Raw genomic sequence first — 21,721 nt, 5'->3', positions numbered from 1 at the left:
GCACAGTGCTTCCTTCAGGTTGCGTTTGTCATCTACCTTATCCAGTCTGGCCTATTTTAAGAGATGGTGAACTATGTTGCAGAATGGCTCTGGATGCCTCTCTTCTGGAATGTCTTGGCTTCAGGGATCACATCTTCTGTTTGTTGTCTCTCAGGACGGCTATCGGACTCTCTGTGTGGCCTACAAAGAAATACCTCCCGCAGTCTACAAGGTTCTAGAGGCCCAGATTAAGGAAGCCACCGTGGCCTTACACAACCGAGAAGCCAGGATGGCCAAGGTCTTTGATGAAATTGAGAAGGACATGCATCTAATTGGCTCCACTGCTGTAGAAGACAAGTAAGCCTCACTGGCTAGTTAGGATAACCCATTGTGCCGTCCCAACCTATTTTAATCAGCAGCTTTAATCAGATGAAGGTGTGATGTGCCCAGATTCTTCTGTTCAAGTGGGAAACATTGAATTTGCCAATTTAGTAGCCCCATGAGTAGGAGGCATGCTTTGTAGACCATTCTTTGTCAAACTTTCTGCATTCGGAAAATGTGGGGACCACCCCCTTCTCATCTTTTTCTCAAAGAGCCGAGGGAAGGAGAGGGATAAATGAAGTGCTACTTTTAAAAAAAAGCTTTTTAAATTAAATTTGGTGCCCCAAAAGGCACTCCAGAATTAATTTGCCACTTGAATGATTTAACGTACCCCATGCTGTAATTAACCACAACTGCTCATACCAGTCAAAGATGCCATGATAGAAATGTTTGATAGGTTAAGTACCTAAGCTAGCTTCAGAAGATGGGACTTCGAGACCAGAGTGTCAGGTGAGGGAAGATTGACTTGGCAAATCAGGCTCCAAAAATGGAAAAATCCTTCTAAGAGGTTACATGGAGAAGTGGATGGAGAAGACCCACTTTTAATTCTGTGTTGATCCAGATTAGATTTCTTCTACATGGTCTTCTTGTCTTTGCTGTCCTCAGTGGGTTGATGTGTGTAACTCAACTGCTTCCTTCCTACGTGTTCTGAAGGACCCCTTTTCTGAAACAAAAGAAATCCAGTGATTTGTCCTTTTTGGGAAAAAGGCAAAATAGAGAGTGAGCTTTGAGGAAGATCCCCACCCATTGGTTGAGTCCTTTCCACCGATTTTCCTGCAGACTCCAGGATTTTGCAGCAGAAACCATCGAAGCCCTCCATGCGGCAGGCATGAAGATCTGGGTGCTGACGGGAGACAAGCTGGAGACGGCCCAAGCCACCTGCTATGCTTGTCGCCTCTTCCACACCAGCACAGAGCTCCTGCTGTTGACAGCGAAAACGGTGGAGGAAGGGGGCAGGAAAATGGAGCAGCTTCATGAACTGCTGCTGGAGTATCACAAAAAGTTGGTGACTGACGCGCCCCAAGGGAAAAAGTGAGTGGGACCCTAAGCAGTAACCGAAGCGGTGTTTCTCAACCTCAGCAACTGTAAGAAACATGGACTTCAACTCCCAGAATTCCTGAGCTATAGGTGCAGGCTAGCGAATTCTGGGAGCTGAAGTCCACACCTCTTAAAAGTTGCTGAGATTGAGAAGCATCGATTTGAAGGGTTGGGAGATGGGTTAACTGCCACTGCAGCAATAATCTTTGCAATAATCTAGCAGAGGGGTCTCAAAACTTGGCAACTTAAAGACTTGTGAAATTCAACTCCCAGAATTCCCCAGCCAGAATCCATGGCTGAGGAATTCTGGGAGTTGAAGTCCACAAGTCTTTAAAGTTGCCAGATTTGGAGATCTTTGATCTAAGGCAGTGGTGGCGAACCTATGGCACGGGTGCCAGAGGTGGCACTCAGAGCCCTCACTTTGGGCACCCGCGCCATGCCTCGGAGGTGGCAACTGTCCCTCTTCAACCAGCTGCTCCCCATAGGTGCCCCTCCCCACAAGCGACATTGAGGTGATCACACCCACCTTGGCCACACCCACCCAATCTTCCATGACCACCACAGCCACACCCACCCAGTAGGCCACGTCCACCTGGCACCCAGTGATAAATAAGTGGGTTTTGGGTTGCAGTTTGGGCACTCGTTCTCTAAAAGGTTCGCCATCACTGATGTAGGGGTAGAGAGAGATGAGAGATCCATGAGGGTGGACTTTTGTAACCTGAGATATTTGCAACTCACATTTTCCCAAGTGCATCAACTTTTATTATAAGAGCTGATCTCAGTTTGGCCTGCCTTAGCCCCATTAAACCAAGCTGCTGGATATCTTAAGTTCTCCTTGTTTTCCTGCTTTGATGTCTTCCTTGCAGAGAACCCAGAAATGCAATTTTTCCATATCTTTCTTCTCAGCTAAAGAAGGGAAATTCATTTAAGTAGCACCTAAAACACATTTTCCTACATGTCTGACTCTTAAAGGAATTAAAACAGCCAGAAGAATAGGAGGGTTTGCTACTCTTTGAGTTTCATTCATCCTCATTTTTTCCTCCTTGGCTCTTTTTGGATACAGCTGGAGTCATTCCCTGAGTCCTTCGGGAATAGGGCGGTATACAAATTGAATTAATAAAATAAATAAATTAATAATATCAAGGTCTCCAGCCAACAAGTCGCCTTTCTCTGTTTAGAAACTGGGTGTCCGGTTCTGACTATGGGCTGGTCATTGATGGGGCCACCCTTTCCCTGATCCTGAACCCTTCGCAGGATTCCAACTTCTCCCATTACAAGAACATCTTCCTTCAGATCTGCCTGAAATGCACCGCCGTCTTGTGCTGTCGGATGGCCCCGTTGCAAAAGGCTCAGGTGCGTTAATGTCCTCGGTAGTGAGCCAGGCCACTTCCTCTCCCAGCAGAACCTTGCACGGCATCCTTTCTGCTGGTGAAGCACCTCTTTTGGGAAGCCAGTGGCCACAAATGTCTGGTCTAGTCTTGAGTTCATTTTTCAGGGTGGTGTAGTCCTTGCGAAACTGGTTCAAAGTTGGGTGATGAATATCTGAACCAACCTCTCCTGATCCACCATCCATCTCTCTGCCCTGTAGATCGTCCGCATGGTGAAGAATTCCAAAGGCAGTCCCATCACACTGGCTGTCGGGGACGGGGCCAATGACGTCAGCATGATTTTGGAAGCTCACGTGGGCATCGGTAAGCATGGCTGGCTGAGGAATTCTGGGAGTTGAAGTCCACAAATCTTAAAGTTGCCACGTTCAGAGACCCTTGGTCAAAGGAAACAGTTCATATGAGCTCCACAAACATATCGGAGCTAGGCTGAAAGAGTTTATATCAACTTCTGGCTGATCATGATATTGAGGCCTCTGACGTGCAGGGCTGACCTGCTCCATTCTTCTCCTCGGCCAGGTATCAAGGGAAAAGAGGGACGCCAAGCCGCCCGGAACAGCGACTATGCCATCCCCAAGTTTAAACACTTGAAAAGACTGCTCTTGGCACACGGGCATTTGTATTATGTCCGAATCTCCCATCTTGTACAATATTTCTTCTATAAGGTAAATGGAATGGCAGGTTGGTTTGGGGGGGGTCAAGGGGATGGCAGGCAGGGGGGGACTATGCCACTGCCAGGCCTTGGGGGATGCTCAGCAGAAGGTTAACAGGGAAGCAAAACACTCTTGGAAGAAGGTGGCAGAGTCAGCAGGATCCTTGGGGTAGAGGGCAAAAGTGAAATGATGGTGGACAGCATGATGGAGTGCAGGACTTGCCCTTTGTGAACATCACACTGACGTCCAATTACTCCAATCCATTCTACAGGTAGTCCTCGACTTATGACCGATTGTTTAGAAGACTCCATTGCAGTCATAACTTGAGGATTACTTCTGTTCAGTTATTCTATTCTATTCTATTCTATTCTATTCTATTCTATTCTATTCTATTCTATTCTATTCTATTCTATTCTATTCTATTCTATTCCATTCCATTCCATTCCATATTCTGTTCTGTTCTATTTTCCATTCCACTCCACTCTACTCAACTCTACTCCACCAAAAGTACATAAAGATATAAGACATAAAAGTCTAATGCAAAAATATGATCTAAAGAATAACAAAAGAGGATTGAAAAATGGTAAGCACTGTCCACCCTCAGGCCAATCTGATGGGAATTGAGAGCCGAACGTAGATAGCAAAAGGCTGGGATAGAATATTTAAAGGGAGCAGTTGTAAATGCAAAAGCAACATTTACATCATCTGGTTTTCTTGCTAACATGTTTTTTTTCTGTCTCTCCCCCCTACTCCCCCCTCCCCATATTTCTTTTAGAATCTTTGCTTCATTTTCCCACAGTTTTTATATCAGTTTTTCTGCGGCTTTTCACAGCAGGTAGGTGGCCATGTGTGTCGTTACTGACGTTGTGATCAAAAAGTAGTCCTCAACTTAGGACGGGTTGCTTAGTGACTGTTCAAAGAAACTATCAACTGTACCGCCCCTCCAGTCACATGATTGCGTTTCAGGTGCTCAGCAACCATCTCGGGTTTAGGACTGGTTGCAGCATCTCATGGTGATGTGATCAAGTTTTATAACTCTAGAAAGACTCTAGAAAGGGTGCAGAGAAGAGCATCAAAGATGATTAGGGGACTGGAGACTAAAACATATAAGGAATGGTTGCTGGAATTGGGTATATCTAGTTTAATGAAGAGAAGGACAAGGGGGGCATGATAGCAGTGTTCCAATGTCTCAGGGGCTGCCCCAAAGAAGAGGGAGTCAAGCTATTCTCCAAAGCACCTGAAAGCAGGACAAGAAGCCACGGATGGAAACTCGTCAAGGAGAGAAGCAACCTGGAATTAAGGAGAAACTTCCTGACAGTGAGAATGATTAACCAGTGGAACAACCTGCCTCCAGAAGTGGTGAATGCTCCAACACTGGAGGTTTTTAAGAAGAGACTGGACAGCCATTTGCCTGAAATGGTATAGGGTTTCCTGCCTGAGCAGGGGGTTGGACTAGATGACCTCCAAGGTCCCTTCCAACTTTATTATTATTATTATTATTATTATTATTATTATTATTATTATTATTATTATTATTATTATTATTATTATTATTATTACACTTTTTTGCAATTTTGAGGCCAAAGATGCCCATTGGATAAGCTGGATTTGGACTCAACAACCACATGGTTCACTTAGTCACCATGTGACTCATTTAACAACTGCCCTAAAACGGTTATATAAAATCGAGCCCAGTCATATGGCCATTCCACAATTGCCACAAGTTAACAACCAAAATTCCGGGATCAGTTGAAGCCATAAGTAATTTGGGGTGACCAAAATTCTTGCACATTTGGGGACTGGAAGCTTGGTGTTATTTTTGTGAAGGAGGGGCCAGTCTGTGGCCCTTCCCAGTTTGGACGACTGGGAGAAGAAGCTTTCTCCAGTTGTATAGATAATGCCTTTCATTTTGTCTTCTTTTTTTTTAAGCTGCTCCTTCAGCCTCCCTCTTTGTCCTTTTCTCAAGAGCAAAATGCAGCTGCGGGCATCCCTCTCCCTACCCTCCCTCCCTTTTTTTAAAAAAAAATCCATTTATATCCCGCCCTTCTCCGAAGACTCAGGGCGGCTTACAAGCTTAGCAGTAGCCTTCATTCTATGTATATGGCTGCTTATTAGGGCTTTTACACACACACCCCCAAGCGGCATTATTACAAAGTCAGCTTAATTGCCCCCAACAATCTGGGTCCTCATTTTACCTACCTCGGAAGGATGGAAGGCTGAGTCAACCTTGAGCCTGGTGGGACGCGAACCTGCACTAATTGCAGGCAGCTGGGATCTTTTGGGGGAAAAAAGACCCCACGGTAACAATAGAATCCCCTTTGCAAGCTCAAACCGCTCCTGCATTGAACTGACTCTCCTGCAAAGGGCAGGTGTGAACGGGGAAGCTGTTGTGCGGGAGAAGTCCCAGCAATTGCAGGTTTGAATGATTGTTCCCCCGAATGAGCCGAGGCCGTTTCACAGCTGTCCCCATCGTGGTTGGAGGAGGAGGAGGAGGAAGTGGCCTGCAGCTGCCCTCCAAGGCTTGGGTGTGTGTGTGTGTGTGTGTGTTTTCCCCCTGCTTTCAGCAAGAAGGAATCGTCCCCCTTCCTCTGCCCGCCTGATTGTCTTCTTTAGGTGAGGTGCACCGGAGCTGCCTCATTAGCAAGGCTTGCCAAAGAGCCATTGTTCTGGAAAATCTCATTTGGGAGGAGATAATGAGCAAACAAATGCTCGGGTTCCACCAGGTCGTATCCCAGCTGGACTCGTGAGCGTGATTTTGCTACTTCGGAGAGAGCGGGTTTTGTACTTTCCAGGTGTTGGGACATTGCAAGTGGGGCGGAACAATGCTGACACGCTGCCTTCGGTTGCCTCTGACTTTGTTCCTCAAAAGGTTTCAAGGCATTTTGCCAAACAATAACAGCACAAGAGTGGTTGTCTCGCCCCGAGGTGTAGTCTTGCTGGTGATCGGGTTGATGAATCGTAGCGTGTCTATGCTAAGAAAAAAAAGTCAAGGTTATATTTTTCTCACAGCTCACTCTGGACATTTCAGGAAACCATGAATGATGCTTCTCCTCCTTTATTCTATTCAGGAAGCCAGATGCAATATATAACGCTCAAGTCCTTCTCTTTTTCACTCCAGCCTCTCTATGATGCAGCTTACCTGACCATGTTCAACATCTGCTTCACCTCCCTGCCAATTGTGGCCTACAGTCTCCTGGAACAGCATGTCCCTATTGATGTCTTGATGACGTTCCCAAAGTTGTATTTGTGAGTATGATCTCCTCCTCCTCCTCCTCCTCCCCGTTCCTTCTGTCCTTCCTTCCTTTCTTCCTCCCTACACTTCCTTCCTTCCTCCTCCTCCTCCTTCTCCTCCTCCTCCTCCTCCTCCTCCTCCTCCAGGTCTCAGAACAGCTCCAAAGTGGAAACTTGGTCTTATTTTGCTGAACCTCGCTTCTCAGATCTTTCTGATCTGCTCCATTTCTCCTTTTGAAGACTTTTTTTTTTGGAAGTAGCTTGCATTTCTGATGTCCTGGCCTGTATTTGAGGTTCAAATTTGTGTTTTTCTTGCTAGGAATGTTTCTGACAACGCTATGCTCCAGTTGAAGCCTTTTGTCTACTGGACCTTCCTGGGCCTTTTTGATGGTTGCGTCTTTTTCTTTGGTGCTTACTTCCTTTTTCAATCTGCCTCTATAGAGGACAATGGAAAGGTGAGGTCTGAAAGACCTAGTTCTTTGTGATAGGGATTGGGGTGCATTTGTGTGTTTGCTTGGTAGGTGTGTGTTTGTATGTGGCAACACAGGCCATAATGTTACCTCTATCTCTTTGATGCTCCTATAAAGGAATAGGCAACGTACTTCCGTACATCCAGTCAATGCTCCCTCTGGCTACGTCTTATTTAAAGTGTATTTATTTTAAACCTGTATTTATCTTAACAGGTACTGTTGTTTTCAAGGCAGAATCCAGCAGTATTTCTTAATTGCAAGTTTTGACGTCATGTTTTTCAGATGGCAGGGCTCTGGACGTTTGGAACGATGGTTTTCACTGTCTTGGTCTTTACAGTCACACTAAAGGTTAGCACTCTATTATTGTTGTTGTTGTTTTTGTTGTTGTTGTTATTAATCATCGCATGGTCAGCCAGATGTTCAGACTGGGTTTGGCATTTTTGAGTACCTATCGAGTAGTCAATAGGCCGCTTTTTGCAATTGACTGATGACGAATTTGTCAATTCCAATGGTGTTCAACTGGTGCTCCAGTTGTTTTGGAATTGCATCCTATTATTATTATTATTATTATTATTATTATTATTATTATTATTATTATTATTAGTCACCTTTGACAGGCTGGGTCTGATATTACAGATCTTGGCGAGATTAAATTCTTGCCCTGATCTCAGTGACGCCTGTCCTCAAGGCCAACTCCTCTTGAATGGGCCAGATTGAAAGTGGTGGTGATGGTTTTAATTAGGCTCAATAAAAATCAGTGCAATGTGAAGTCAAGGTAGGAATGTTCAATTTCTTGTTTCTTTTTTCCATAGCTGGCATTAGATACTCGGTTCTGGACATGGATGAACCATTTTGTCATCTGGGGGTCCTTGATTTTTTATGTCTTTTTCTCCTTCTTCTGGGGAGGCATCATTTGGTAAGCATGCTAAGACTTCACGGGTCACCAGCACAAGGTGGTCCCTTCGCCAACTCCTCTGAAGAGTCCTAACCTTTAAGCCAGTTTGAAATGGACGGGGCCCCCTACTTTAAGCTATCTCTGGGTCTTGGAAGGAAATGTTGGAGGTGACTGTTTGTCTTTACTCCTCAAAAATGCCCTCCAAACTGAAGTGGCTTCAGAGATGACCATCTCAGAGGGCTAGTATGAGGCATGTGTCGTTCTCATGGGGCGAACGAGACAAGCATCCCAACCAGATGAGCCAATTCTACTTTAATGTAAAATTAGAATGACAGAATCAGCAGAACTTTCCCGCCATCTGAGAAACTAGGAGGGGTCCCTACTGAGCTTTCTCCTCTGTGCGTTCTACAGCTGCAGGCTACGCTGTCTCTTAATGTGACCTCATGGGGTGAATCAGACAGGAATCCCAAGCAGATGAGTGAACTCTACTGTAATGTAAAGCAACGTGGACCGAATCTTTCGGTTCTCCTTCTGCCTCTTTTACAGCCTGAGAAGGGTCCCTCCCGAGCTATTCCTTCCACCCGCTCTACAGCTGCAGACTCCACTATCTCTTCTCTGACCGATCCCTTGGCCGGGTTTCTTGGCCCAGTCTCCCAAGGTCTTCCCCACATACTTTTGCAGAAAGGGATGGATTAACCCAGGATAGGGCGGAAGGGCCTGGAATCTTGATCCCAGTTCCTCGCAGGATGGACTTGTAATTTTAACCACCACAACACTCACTCACTCTCTCTCTCCCTCTCCCTCCCTCCCTCCCTTCTTCCATTTCTCCCAGGCCTTTCTTGAAGCAGCAACGGATGCATCACGTTTTCGCCCAGCTGCTGTCCTTCGCCTCCTCCTGGCTGGCGATCGTCTGCCTGATCTTCATTTCCCTCCTCCCGGAGGTCATCGGCCTCATCTTTAGACACCTGAAAAGGAAAAGCAGCGAGGTAAGACTGGAACAGAAAGCCTGTGAAGTTGAAGAATGGATCCCACTCTTCTAAGCCAGGCCTCAAGCGAAATCACGGACAACAGGTGTTCCCTGCGGTGGTTGTGTTTTGTTTTTAAAAAAACAACAATTTTTTTCTTTTTCTTTCTTTTTTTTTTTTTGCTTTCTCCTGAATGTTCAAACAATTCCCATCTGGTTCAACTCAGCTGCAGCGGACAAGCAAACAGAAGGGTAGCTGGTGTTTAGCAGTCCCCCTCTTTCTGTCTGAAGATAGATTAGCCATCAAACATGTCATCCTGGTAGAATCCATCCAGATCCATCCAGTTTCCCAAAACTACAACCTCCCATTCAAACTTTGCCTTCTAGGGAATTCAGCTGGAACCAAGTCCAGAATAGATATTTCTCTCTGTGCCTTGTTTTCAAGAAAGAAGAATTTAGTCTAGGACAAGTGGTCTCCAACCTTGCCCACTTTACGATTTGTGGACTTCAACTCCCAGACGTCTGGCTGAGGAATTCTGGGAGTTGAAGTCCACAAGTCATAAAATGACCAAGATTGGGGACCTCCGGTCTAGGAGGCCCTCAACCAGTTGAAATCTCAGCACCCTGCTTTTCCTCTCTCCTCTGCAGGAGAGCAGATCCCCAAAACATGCCGGTTGAATTTTTAAAAGTGGTCTCCTTAGAGGGACTGAGTTTCTTTCTCTTTCTCAACATCCCACGCTTTGCAATGAAGCTTGAGTCTCAATGAAGAGTCCACTGCCAGCGCTGATCAATCTGCCGTTTCGTGCCAGTTTTATTTTTCCCAGATTTGAGGTCCTGGAGACAAGGAACTCAAATGAACTGTGGCTGAAAACACCCATTCTGAAACTTAGGAGCATAGTCACGGCTGGTGCATTCATTCATTTCCTTCTCCAGCCTTATCTGGAGTTTGTTTCAGAAACAGCTGGGAAAGGAGAAATCTGGTTATGCCTGAGCTTGGTTTGAGGCCGCATAAGTAGGAAGAGCTACTGCGGTTACACCTGAGAAGGGAAAAGCGGAGGCCGTTTAAGGTGTGGTTAGTTGAGGAGAGAGAGAAAATGCAAAGCTTGAGACTGAAGCCTTAACTGGGACTTCACTAAACTAAGATCAACTAAGGCGCTGAGGTTTCAGTCCACACTTGAGCATGAATTTAAGACATTATTTTTATTATTTTGTCTTGTAAGGTGTTGCAGTTGGGACTCTCCAGAGGGATTTTGTCCGTTTGATGTGTTAGCGGGGTCTTTTGGGGTGGGGGAGGGAGTGGGTTTGTTACAGGGAGATGTAAAACGGAGACCTCTGCTTTGTGTTGGCTTGTAAATGTAGTTTTCCAGTAAACTTTACACAAAGAATGTGTTGGAAGAATAGTTTTTGCCAGAGTATACAATTTATTTCTTTTAAAAAGCAAAAAAAAAAACATTGATATAGCCACCCAACTTCTAACCAAAGACAAAAGCAAGCAAAAACCGTAAAACAGGAAGGAGGGGAAAGCAAAGTGGAAACACAATGTTTTGCTTTTTCTAAAAAAAAAACAAAATGGAGGCTACGGAAGGACTATTTGTGGCATTGTTCTGTCTCTCTTCGTGGAGACAATGGTCAGGTCCTCACATTTTCAATCTGCAAAGAGCCAAAGGAAGAGAAGGGAGGATGGGGCTGCAACACAAAATGGTTGCAAAATTGCAACTGGGGAGCAATGAGAGATGTTTCCCATCCCTTGTAGAGCCACCTCTGGTGGGGTTGGGGTGAGCTTCTGGTGGGAGGTATGGACAAATGGGAGGGTCCCTTATCATGGGACCTAAGAGCTGGAATGAACCCAGAGGCCATCTAGTCCAACCCCTGCCCTGTTGCAGGACCCTACTGCTTTTTCTCTACCCAATGCATAGTGAACCTTTGAAATCTGCCGAGGGCCATCAGCTTAGATGGTTCGAAGCTGAGTTTCTCTATCTTTCCACCTCTAAGCTGGGTGGACTTCGACATCCAGACCTCCATGTTGGTTGGGGAATTATGGGAGTCGAAGTCCATGCAGCTTCAAAGTGCTATGGTTGAGAAGCGCTTCTTTAAAGCAGAGTTCCCCAAACTTTCCGGGCCAGACTTGCCTGACCCTTCCTTAGTGGACCTACTGCAGCCTGAAAGTGATGGTGACCACCAGCTTGGAGGCCTTTCAGATTGTCTCTTTGAAAGTGTTTTGCTTCTCATCCAAGAAGCTTCTTTGGTTTCTTTGAAGTCAGAAGTGAAGAAGCGAAACATTTTCAAAGAAAAAAACAGACAAGAAAGCCCAGTTGCCTTTCGGAAAAGCATCTTTGGGACAACCGTGACCTGGATGATCGGAGAATCTCTCTCCGACCAATTGCACAGCAGGACAGATCTCCAGAACTTTAAATAGAGCCTCTCTGTCCAAGAGCACGCTTTCTCAGACATGAGGTGCCGGTGAAGAAGCTGCCTCAAATGTCTGGCTTCCCATTTGACTGACTGCGCCAAACTCCAGTTTTGCAGAGAGTTAAATTCTGAAGTTTGACTACGGCAAGAGAAGCAACGCGGTGCAGAAAAAGACCTGCTATTCCTCCTTGTTAGAAATCACCATTGTGGTGCCATCGTTACTGACAGCCTTCCTATCAAAAGCTACCTGGCCCCCATCCCCAACCTCGCCGTTTCTTTCTAACACGTCCTTTCTGTTCTCAACTTTTATTATCAGTACTCTTCCTCCATTAAAAAAAAACATACCGGAGTAAAAAAAAAACTAATTTGTAATACATTATTTTTTGTCCTGCTTTTTCCACCTGTCTGATTTTCTCCCTCCCACCCTCCCTCCCTCCTTCTCTCTCTTTTCTCTCTCTCTCTCTCTCTCTCTCTGTCTCCAATTTCCCACTTTCCTTTTGTCTCATCGTGAACCAGGTAACCCGGCGTCTTCCTTCCTCGGGAACATCTACTATCTTCGTCCTCTCTCAAACCTCCAGTAATCACAGTTTCTCTGAATGAATAAGGTGATTTTCTTCTTTTTAATAAGCTGCCATTCGCCGCGTCGCTCCTTTGCTTTCTTTCTGGGCGTCTGACCTTTTGATAATGCGCTTATCTGTCTCCCTTGCATTCTGCTTTGCTTTGCTTTTTATTTCTTTTTCTTTTTTTAAAAAAGAAGGAACACTTCACATATTTGCTGCAGTTCCAAAGCCCTGCTTAATTGCCATTCCCTTTTTTTTTCTTCATCTCCGCCCTCTTTCCTTCCCTGCCCGTGTCACCGTAGGGTAGTTGAAACATCGTGAAATTGCAATTCCAGCATCTGCAGGAGGAAGCAGCCCTCTGCATTAATGTGCCAAAATTAGGTGTACTGGATGGTTTTGCTCCCGAATCCCTGCTGGGGATCAATTGATAGAGGCCACCAAGATTGCCTTTGCAGTAAGAAGCAGAGATGGTGTCTCAAAAGGATGGAAGTGATGGGACCACTCCAGGCTGAAAGGCTAACATCTTAGCATTCTGGAAGCATTTTGACTGTGGCTTGTTCTCCAAGCTTGTTTTAATATAATTCCTGAATGTTTCGTTCCCAAACTTATGTGTGTCTTATGTGCCACTGTGGTCAGTTGTGAGCTAAAGAGAACAGGAGAAGAAAATCTTGCTGATGATGTTAACTAGTTTAGTAAAGAAACATTCAGGAATTATATTAAAACAAGCTTGGAGAACAAACCACAGCCAAAATCTAAAAGCCAAGCTACAAAGTTTTTCTATTACCGGTATTTCAAAATTCTGGAAGCAGTTTTTTAAAAATGGGGAGGAGTCTTTGCTAGTTAAAAGGTGGTCTAGCAAGGCAAGGAAGCAGCTTTTCACCTGGATGGAGTAGTTTGCCAAGACTGGATTCCTCACATTCAGTGGGCTACGAGCTCTTTCTCCTTCAGCATACTGGAGACATCTGCCTTACTACTTTCGAACGTGTGGAATTGGGAGAAGTTACATCAAGAATTCTTCTGATAAGGAAAATGAGGTTTTGCATGCATTCAGAGGTGTTTCTGAATGCAATGACTGTTGATAGACCAGCAGCCTGTAAAGCAAAGGTAGGTTTGCAGGACCCCAAAGGTATTGTCCCAAAGCTGTGGATGGAAGATAGCTGGTGATTTTAGTAGTGATGGGCTACAGATGGTTGGCAGGATCGAAATAGAAGGTTGCAAGTTCCAGAATAAACTTCTTGACTTAACGTGAATCAGTTGTGTGTCCTGTTCTGTAGAAATGCGCCAACTCTAAATGAAAAGAGATTTATACAAATCAGGGAAATGCTTAAAAGCATGAATGAAAAGATGACCACTATAAGCCTAGGTAATAATTTACAGACCAAGACAAACTCAGATAGACTTTAGGAACCAACCATACAGATGGAAATGTTCTGCAAGACAGCCAAGTCCATTGTGGAGAAGATTCTCTTCTGTTGATGGAATATGGACTGTCTCTTCTTTAGGTCAAACTCTAGCCAGATCCAATCCAGATCCTTCATAATCTAGCCAAGCTCAGTGGTCATTGCCATGCTTTGCTATGATTTGAACTAGTCAGTTCCTGTTAACCTGCTGGCCAACTGTTGGGTTCCATCCAAAAGAAAGGAAGATGGACTAGTTTCTAATTCCTACAGTAAAAGGAACTCAGTATATCGAAACTCTTGGTCCCCTGGTCAACCTCAGCACCTTTAAGGTGGGTGGAATTCAACTCCCAGAATTCTCCAGTTTGGAGAATTCTGGGAGTTGAAGTCCACCCATCTTAAAGTTGCTAAGATTGAGAAATACTGTCCTGGCCTTTGTTGAACCAGGAAGTTCTTGTTAATGGGAAGTTCTTCCCATCCAAACAAAAAGCAAAGTGGCAACCAAATTTGTCTCCGGTTCCAAACGAAAGGTCTCTTAGACATCATTGTGGGTTTCTCTTAACCTTAACCTTTCATTTTTACTTCCTTTTAGTTTCATATTGAGGAACCAAATTAGTTTCTCAAAGCCAAACCTCACTGCTTAAAACAAATGCCCGCTCATATCCTTCATTTTATTTTTGCCTCGCCATTTGCAGAGAAGACCTCGCAGAAAAATTGCAAGGGATTCAGCATCAGCCAGATCATCGGCCAGGCCTCTGTTTCTAAGAACGTTCTCAGAAACATCTAATATGTCATAGCAGGTATTTCCCTTCTCCCAAACGCTCCTGGAAGGCATGAAAATAACCAAGTAATTCCTGGAATCAGTTGAATATATATCTAGATATGATTCTTTAATCTCAGCTGTCATGATACTATCTTAGCCCAGCAGAACACAAGTACATCACCTGCCGTAATTTTATAATAAAAATTAAAATTGGAAGGCTTCGTTTTCATGCGAGCTTCTATGGCACATTTGAGAGCATCAAAATATGTGTTAAGTTTTTGCAACCCCTGGGTTGCACATAAAAAGGGTTTATTGTCTTAGGAAGGATGGACGTGTTCTGCTAATGGCTCAGAAGTTCAAGGGACGTGATTGTCCGCTTTCTGCTGTAGGTTTCCTGCTTTTATAATATTTACCTTCTGCACCAGACCGTCAACCCTCCCTCTCCTCTAGTCTTGTAGGTGCCAGTTGTCCAATCTCACATGATATTTCCAAAGTTTTGCCATCTCTAATCAAAATTAAAGTAATCAAGGTAATCAAGATGCAACACAGATGATTAGGGGACTGAAGGCTATAACATATGAAAAACGGTTGCAGGAATTGGGTATGCCTGGTTTAATGAAAAGAAGGGTGAGGGGCGACATGATAGAGGTTTTCCAATATTTAAGGGGCTGCCCCAAAGAAGAGGGAGTCAAGCTACTGTATTCTCCAAAGCACCTGAAGGCAGGAGAAGAAGCAATGGATGGAAGCTAATCAAGGAGGGAAGCTACCTAGAACTAAGGAAAAATTTCCTGAGAGAACAAACAGTGGAACAACTTGCCTCCAGAAATTCTAGGTGCTCCAACACTGGAGGTTTCTTAAGAAGAGATGGGACAACCATTTGTCTGAAATGGTCTAGGGTCTCCTGCTTGAACATGAGATTGGACTAGATCCCTTGCAACTCTTCTGTTATTCTGAAGGAAGGGGTTCAAACTGACATCTATGGGGGCTCAACCTGGTGTTTGGAAATATAGCTTTGCTTTCTTGGCCCTAACATGCCTGAAGCTGCTTTCTGCAACATTGGGATGATCATGTACTTGACATCTGTGCTCTTGAGGACAGATGTGAAAGACTTGACAGAGAATGAATAGGAATCTTCCTTCCTTCCTTCCTTCCTTCCTTCCTTCCTTCCTTCCTTCTTTCCTTCCTTCCTTCCTTCCTTCCTTCCTTCCTATCTATCTTTTCTTTCTTTCTTTCCATGCAGGTAACTTTAGCTGCTTCTGTTTAAAACTCTTGTTGTAGATCTTGGCATTAGACACGTAAAAGGTTTTGCTACTTGAGAAATTTCTACATCTTTGTTCTGTTTTTCTGTTTTTCCAGTTCATTCGTCATCCTTTAGTATGACGGTCTCTTTTTTTGTCATCTTCCTTTATCACCTTCTCTTTCTTTGAATCCCTCCTGGAACCCAAAAGACTATGATGCATTTTCTGGCAAACTTGATTATTTAGTTCACTAATGCACCCACCTTTAGCACAAATAATGCAATTCCTAGAAATAGGAATGCTTTCATACTAAGCCTAGTTTTTCTCTGATTTCTGATTTTATATAACCCTCTGTGAAAAATTTCACTATCTACCTGTAGAGAAATATAATGCTTCTATTTTTATAGTATAACTTAGTAAAGCTCATAGCTGATTAGTTCATCGAAATCTCAGCACTTGTTCGATAATAACCCAAAGATTAATTGCATACTTCTTTCATTGAAAATACGTTTTTGGCATTCTGGAAATTACAATTTTCTTTTCCTCCTGAAGTATTATAAATCTAGTATGTGTTGGCATGCAGTCCAAATACCTGATCATTTTGTCGTCTTTGCAAACAGCGGTAACAGCAGCAGTAGCAGCAATGTGGCTAAACGGCTCTCTTTCCCTCTCTCTTCTGTTTTTGTGTGTGGTGTGTGTGTGTGTGTGTCTGCCTATCTGTCTGATTTTAAACAGCCCGACCCTTTGGAGTTGCCGATGCTGGTTTCATACAAGCAGCTAGAGAACAGCCATTCCGCAGAGGTGAAACCCAGAGAGACCCTCACTCACCTGGCTGAACGCCACCTCAGGATTCTTCAAATGCAACAATTATAATTCTGCTGTTTGGAAAAAAAAGGGACATTGCTTTGTTTTGCCTTTTTAAAAATGGGTGCAAAATCCAGAAGACTTGTGTTTGATCTCTCCCACTATCCTCTTAATGCCAGCCCTGAGGACCCCAACTGGCCATTTTGATGGTGAAAATCAAGAGAGGTTTGGGACCTTTGAAACAAAGGACACAGCTTCTGTTTTGCAGTGGGTTGTCAGCGAGGAAAAAAAATGACTATTTTCTAGCTTTGGGCTTTCCTTCTGATCCAGTAAAAGAGCACAGATTTTAATTCTCACTTTGCAAGCGTAAAGTTGGACTGTATCTCTTCACATTGTCTAGCCTGCTTCCTTGCACTCATGGTGTTTCCAATCTTCTACCAACATATTAGGTCATGAAATATATCTTTTCCCCCCCTCTTCTTCCTAACCAAACTCAGTGGTTTTATTAAGGAAATGTGGATGGACATGTTCGCTGCTAATTCACTTTTTCTGCAAGCACCCACAAGGATGTAATAAAAGCCACTTTTTTAAAAAAACACACAATGGGAAAACTCCGAAAGCTAATCAGATGCACCAAAATCTCACCTCTGCAATCCTTTTGTTCCCTCTGGCTTGAGGCTTTCACACAATCCAAATCAAGGTCTGTTTATTTTCAGAAGAGCATGCTGGTTAAAGTGCCTGGGCTTCAACCCTCTTTCCCCCCCCCCCCCCGGACTATCCTGGTCTTGTGGAACACTGGAAGAACTTTGGATGTTAGAACATCATGAGTGCAAGACTTGGCCAATGGTAGATTGGGCTTGTCAAATTTTGCCGTGCAAATTCTGTTCCCTTCCAAAACTTGTGGGAGGTCTGATAGGAGGTAAGGTCTACATCTTTGTTGGGCTGTACTGGTTGGCTACCGCCAACCCAAAACTTTTTTTGTCTTGTGTACAAAAGGGAAGAACGAATACTTAAGCAATACATTCTGGATGTGTTAGCACATTGGTTTACAAAACATCTGGGATCCTCACATCAATGTTTTGTCACCATTTAGTGTGGAAACAGAGGTCAAGTTGCTAGAGGCACCCCACTTTTCTAGGACTTTGCTCAGAAGAAGGAAAGAAGCAGGTGACTATCTGGTCACCCACTTGAGACAATATGGATGATCAAAGGAGTTGCGTTAGACCCAAACAGCCCTGGTTTCGTTTGGACCTTCCTGGATTCATCTACCATTGGCCAAGGATCCATCCACCTTAATCTTCGGGTTAGAGTGTTCACCTGTTCCCTACAGCCCAATTTGGGCTATTTAATCATGACCATCTGGTCCACTTTTTCTCCAAGGCATGCCACATCTTAACAACCGATCTACACATCCTTTGAAGGTGTCCTGTAAAATCTTTTGACGCACCGAAGAAAAAGCAAACACAAGGCCTATTTGCATGAATAGAGCAGCAAAGCATGTATTCACGGGCAAATTGGCAAGAGTCCTTTGCAGCATGAAAAACAACAACAACAACCCTCCTTCTGACACCAACGGTGGCATCGTGAAATTTCCCACAAAGTGTTTTCGTGGCAACACGGGCCATGATGGAGGAAGATCTAAGTTGGATTTCAAAAGAGAGTCAAAGTTTGGATATGTAGACCCAGTCCTTCCCCAGCAAAGCAAGGTTGAAGATACTCAAAGAGTGTGTTGGCAATAGGACAGGGACGGAGAAAAAGGTTTGTGTAGCCCTGAAGAAGAAGGGATGTGATAAATTACTACGAGTGCCCTTAACGCACGTAATTATTGCTGAGATGGAGACAAAATGAACTGTTTTTCTGTTGCCACCTCCCTTTAGAAACAAAACACCGCCCCCCACCCCATCATCCAAGAGCAATTTCATTTTCAGTGTGCTGACAAATAAGCTGCATTTTTTTCATCCTTGCAAAAGGCTATCAAGCTAAGAACACCCTTTTGTCCTTCCCCTCCCACCAAAGGAACAATGGAGACCTGAACCCAAGTCCAAATAGAACTTTAAAAAAAGGCAAAGTAAAAAGCCCACGGGATGTCAACTAACCACATTTTTTTCCAACTTAAAAAAAAAATCTTGCTTGGTCTTGATCTTTACATTGATTTCCTGAGGCTTGTAACCCAAAACCACCCCTGTATCCATGTTAATTGGGGAACAGGGAAGGGTATATTTCTTTTTTAAAAAACAAAAAAAAATACTAGGGACTTTGAGAATTAGCTTATCGTTCAAACAAAGCCAGGAGAATGCTCATTTGGTTTCCAATTTGGTTGTCTTCCTATCCAAAAAAGAGCTAGGTTAAAAATAGGGGGGGGGACATTTTTCCCCAGTTTTGCTGCATGACAAAAATGCAATTATATAGTTTTAAAACCACAAGCTCTGGATGAAAACCTGCCCATCTCTTTGGGGGATGCTTGACATTTTTGCGTTATTTTGATCCACCTAGAATTTTGCCGCTTGCCACCAGAGAAACATCACAGCAAAAATGATCATCATTCCCCTTTATTTAAAAAAGAAAAAAGGATAGGTTTTAATCAAAGCTTGCGATTCGTTCTAGATAACAAATCACGGTAAACAGAAAATGCTCGTTCTGACTTGGCACAATCGGGGACAATTCTGTCCCCTCCAATTTGGGTTGCACTCACTTTTCCGCCCAAGTTAAATGATGAAAACTGCTTTGGGTACGTGCTCTCTGCCAGTTTGTTAGTGAGCTAAAGTAAAAGTAACTATAAATTCAACCATGTATCAATGCCTCACCAGGCTCAGACTGGTTGTCAGTTTGATAGTACTCAGCTGACCAAACCAGCAAAATGGATCTTTGCAAATTAGAAAGCAGAAGGCAAAAATATATAAATATATATAAGAAAGAGGATGTGTAAACATGGGGAACAGTCAGAGCCGGGGTGTAAACATTCTATAAAGATTTTAAGGTGCATTTTTCAGCTTGCAAAAACAAAAAAAAAACCACGACAACCCAGGACTATGTTAATCACTTCAATTGTGATTTTATATATTCATGTTGCTTTATACAATAATCGTGGAATGTTAAATTTTATGAATGCAACTGGCTCTTTTTTCATTAAAATTTTTTTGACTTTTCTTTTGAAATGATCAATAAACTTTGGTATGTTCTGATGATGGGTTTAACTACATCTGTCGCCCAAGATGACCTTGGTTCCGGGGGGGGGGGCATTGGGGTATTGCGGGTAAACCCCTTGTATACAAGCCGCTGCGGTCCTGTTTTTACGATAAGTGTGAAGTCAGAGGTGAGAAGTCACAAGTGTGAAGTCATAACGTGTGACATTTATGAAAATCATCCAGCTGTGGAAATATTTACCTGCCCGTTTTATGGGCAGTCAACATCACTTCAAATTAAGGACACGCTACAGGAATTTTAATGGAGAAAGCAAGCAAGTCTGCAAATCTCTTAAAATTTACTGGCTTTCGAGGGACATCCAGAGTAACCAGTTAGCCTGTTGTTGTTAGCTGCGAAGTCGTGTCCGACCCATCGCGACCCCATGGACAACGTTCCTCCAGGCCTTCCTGTCCTCTACCATCTTCTGGAGTCCATTTAGGCGCACACCTACTGCTTCAGTGACTCCATCCAGCCACCTCATTCTCTGTCGTCCCCTTCTTCTCTTGCCCTCAACCTTTCCCAGCATTAGGCTCTTCTCCAGTGAGTCCTTCCTTCTCATTAGGTGGCCAAAGTATTTGAGTTTCAGCTTCAGGATCTGGCCTTCTAAAGAGCAGTCAGGGTTGATCTCCTCTAGGACTGACCGGTTTGATCACCTTGCAGTCCAAGGGACTCGCAGGAGTCTTCTCCAGCACCACAGTTCAAAGGCCTCAATTCTTTGGCGCTCAGCCTTTCTTATGGTCCAGCTTTCACTGCCATACATTGCAACTGGGAAGATTGGAAGAAAAGCAGATTTCTTTTGATTTATCATTTGGGTTATTTAGAGCAGTGGTGTTTTTTTTCAGTCTTGTGACTTTTAAGATCTATGGATTTCAGCTCCCAGAATTCTCCAGCAGGCATGTATCCCGGAAGTGGCCGTCCACTGGTTTTAAAACTGGCTTATGATTGAAAAATACGGATTTAGAGGGCACTTTTATTTCAGAGTTTGGTGTGCAAAATTTAAATGCCGGAAGGTTTCAAGAATTCCTAATCATCCCGGAATCTTAGGAGATGCTGGAGATTAGTCCTCGATTTAGAACTTTTAGCGAATGTTCAATGTTACAAAGGAACTAAAAAATGTGACTCATGACCGTTTATCCCAGTTATGACTTTTGCAGCATGCCCACGAATATATGTGATGAAAATTCAGATGCTTGGCAACTGGTTCATACTTATGAACGTTGCAGCGTCCCAAAGTCAGGCGGTCCACTTTTGTGACCTTCTGACAAGAAAAGTCAACGGGGGAAGCCAGATTCACTTAACAACCATGTTAACATCTGCAGTGATTCACTTAATAACCGTGTCAAGAAAAGTCGTAAACTGGGCAAAACTCAACAAATGTCTCACTTAACAAACAGAAATTTTGGGCTACATTGTGGTCGTAAATCGAGGACTAAATATATTCTGCGGCAAAGTCTTTATTTGACACTACCCAGCAATAACAATAACAAGAGGAGGAGAAAGAAAAGGAGAAAGTTGGAAGGGACCTTGGAGGTCTTCTAGTCCAACCCTCTGCTCAGGCAGGAAACCCGGTTTCAGACAAATAATTTCAGTCCTTCTCATATTCCATTCCTGTTTGTTGTGAGCGAGCTGAGAAGCTTGAAAAGATTTAGGTTTTTCAACCTCGCTACCTGTGGACTTCAATTCCCAGAATTCCCCAGCCAGCATGCTGGGAGTCGAAGTCCTCCTCTTTCGAAGGGGCTGAGATTTTTAGAGGAGCCTGGGCTGTTCGGGTTGCCGCTGTTACCCGGAAAACCAGCCTCAGCGAGCCAAGCTCCTCAGCCGAAGGCTTTGCCAACCGGGAGAACGGGATTCCAGCAGCTCCCAGATGTGCTGGGACTACACTTCCCAGAATTCCCCACGGCCAGCCAGCTTAGAACGGTGACAGCTGCCCGAGCCGGCTCTATCCGGAGAGCGCCCAGTTGGACAAGGGCTGACCCACCCAGTCCAACCAGTCCGACTCCTTGTAAGGCGATTTCCTGGTGCCTCGTTTGGAAATCGCCGGGCGCGAAGCGGCGAAGGGGATGAAACCCCCCTGCCGAGCCCTGCCTCCACCCGCCAAGGGAGGGAAGCCAGTTCCGACGTGATGCGGGACACGCGAGAAGCAGGAACCCTCCTTTGGGGGGGTCGGGTCAGGAGCAGCCCCTCTCGGGCTCTCTTCGGCTCCCCTCCTGGCACCGGGGACCAGGGAGCCAGCCCCGCGTCCCCGGCCTCACGTCTGAAGCGCGGAGAGGAGGCGGGCAGGCGCCGCTGCAACCAGACGGGCCACCGAGGCCGGACCGCCTGCCCTGCCCAGCCAGCCGCCCCCGGGCCGGCGGAGGAGGCGGAGTAGCCC

General features: G+C 44.5%; 1 protein-coding gene across 4 annotated transcripts in view; it reads left to right on the top strand.

Moving 5' to 3' along the window:
• Nucleotides 1-16,211, top strand: part of ATP11C (ATPase phospholipid transporting 11C (ATP11C blood group)) — a 49,607-nt gene extending 33,396 nt beyond the window's left edge. Inside the window, exons 18-31 of one of the 4 annotated variants that reach the window (XR_014027551.1) lie at nt 155-336; nt 1,141-1,392; nt 2,577-2,751; nt 2,987-3,089; nt 3,303-3,448; nt 4,212-4,271; nt 6,555-6,682; nt 6,987-7,122; nt 7,420-7,485; nt 7,950-8,053; nt 8,865-9,018; nt 11,922-12,010; nt 14,058-14,162; nt 16,099-16,188. Coding sequence is in view for 2 of the 4 variants with exons in the window: in XM_081336359.1 (XP_081192485.1) it covers nt 155-336; nt 1,141-1,392; nt 2,577-2,751; nt 2,987-3,089; nt 3,303-3,448; nt 4,212-4,271; nt 6,555-6,682; nt 6,987-7,122; nt 7,420-7,485; nt 7,950-8,053; nt 8,865-9,018; nt 11,922-12,005 (1,590 nt within the window). In the remaining 2 variants the exon portion in view is untranslated. Of the gene's footprint in view, nt 1-154; nt 337-1,140; nt 1,393-2,576; nt 2,752-2,986; nt 3,090-3,302; nt 3,449-4,211; nt 4,272-6,554; nt 6,683-6,986; nt 7,123-7,419; nt 7,486-7,949; nt 8,054-8,864; nt 9,019-11,921; nt 12,269-14,057; nt 14,163-16,098 lie in introns of those variants that run through there. The other 3 variants (XM_081336359.1, XM_081336358.1, XR_014027552.1) reach the window with 3 other exon arrangements.
• Nucleotides 16,212-21,721: the final 5,510 nt, after the last annotated feature.

The sequence above is a fragment of the Vipera berus genome, assembly GCF_964194415.1.
Source record: "Vipera berus genome assembly, chromosome: 11".
In the NCBI taxonomy this organism is placed as follows: Eukaryota; Metazoa; Chordata; class Lepidosauria; order Squamata; family Viperidae; genus Vipera; species Vipera berus.
Note: the sequence above shows the minus strand (reverse complement) of the source record. Positions and strands in the feature narration are given on the sequence as shown.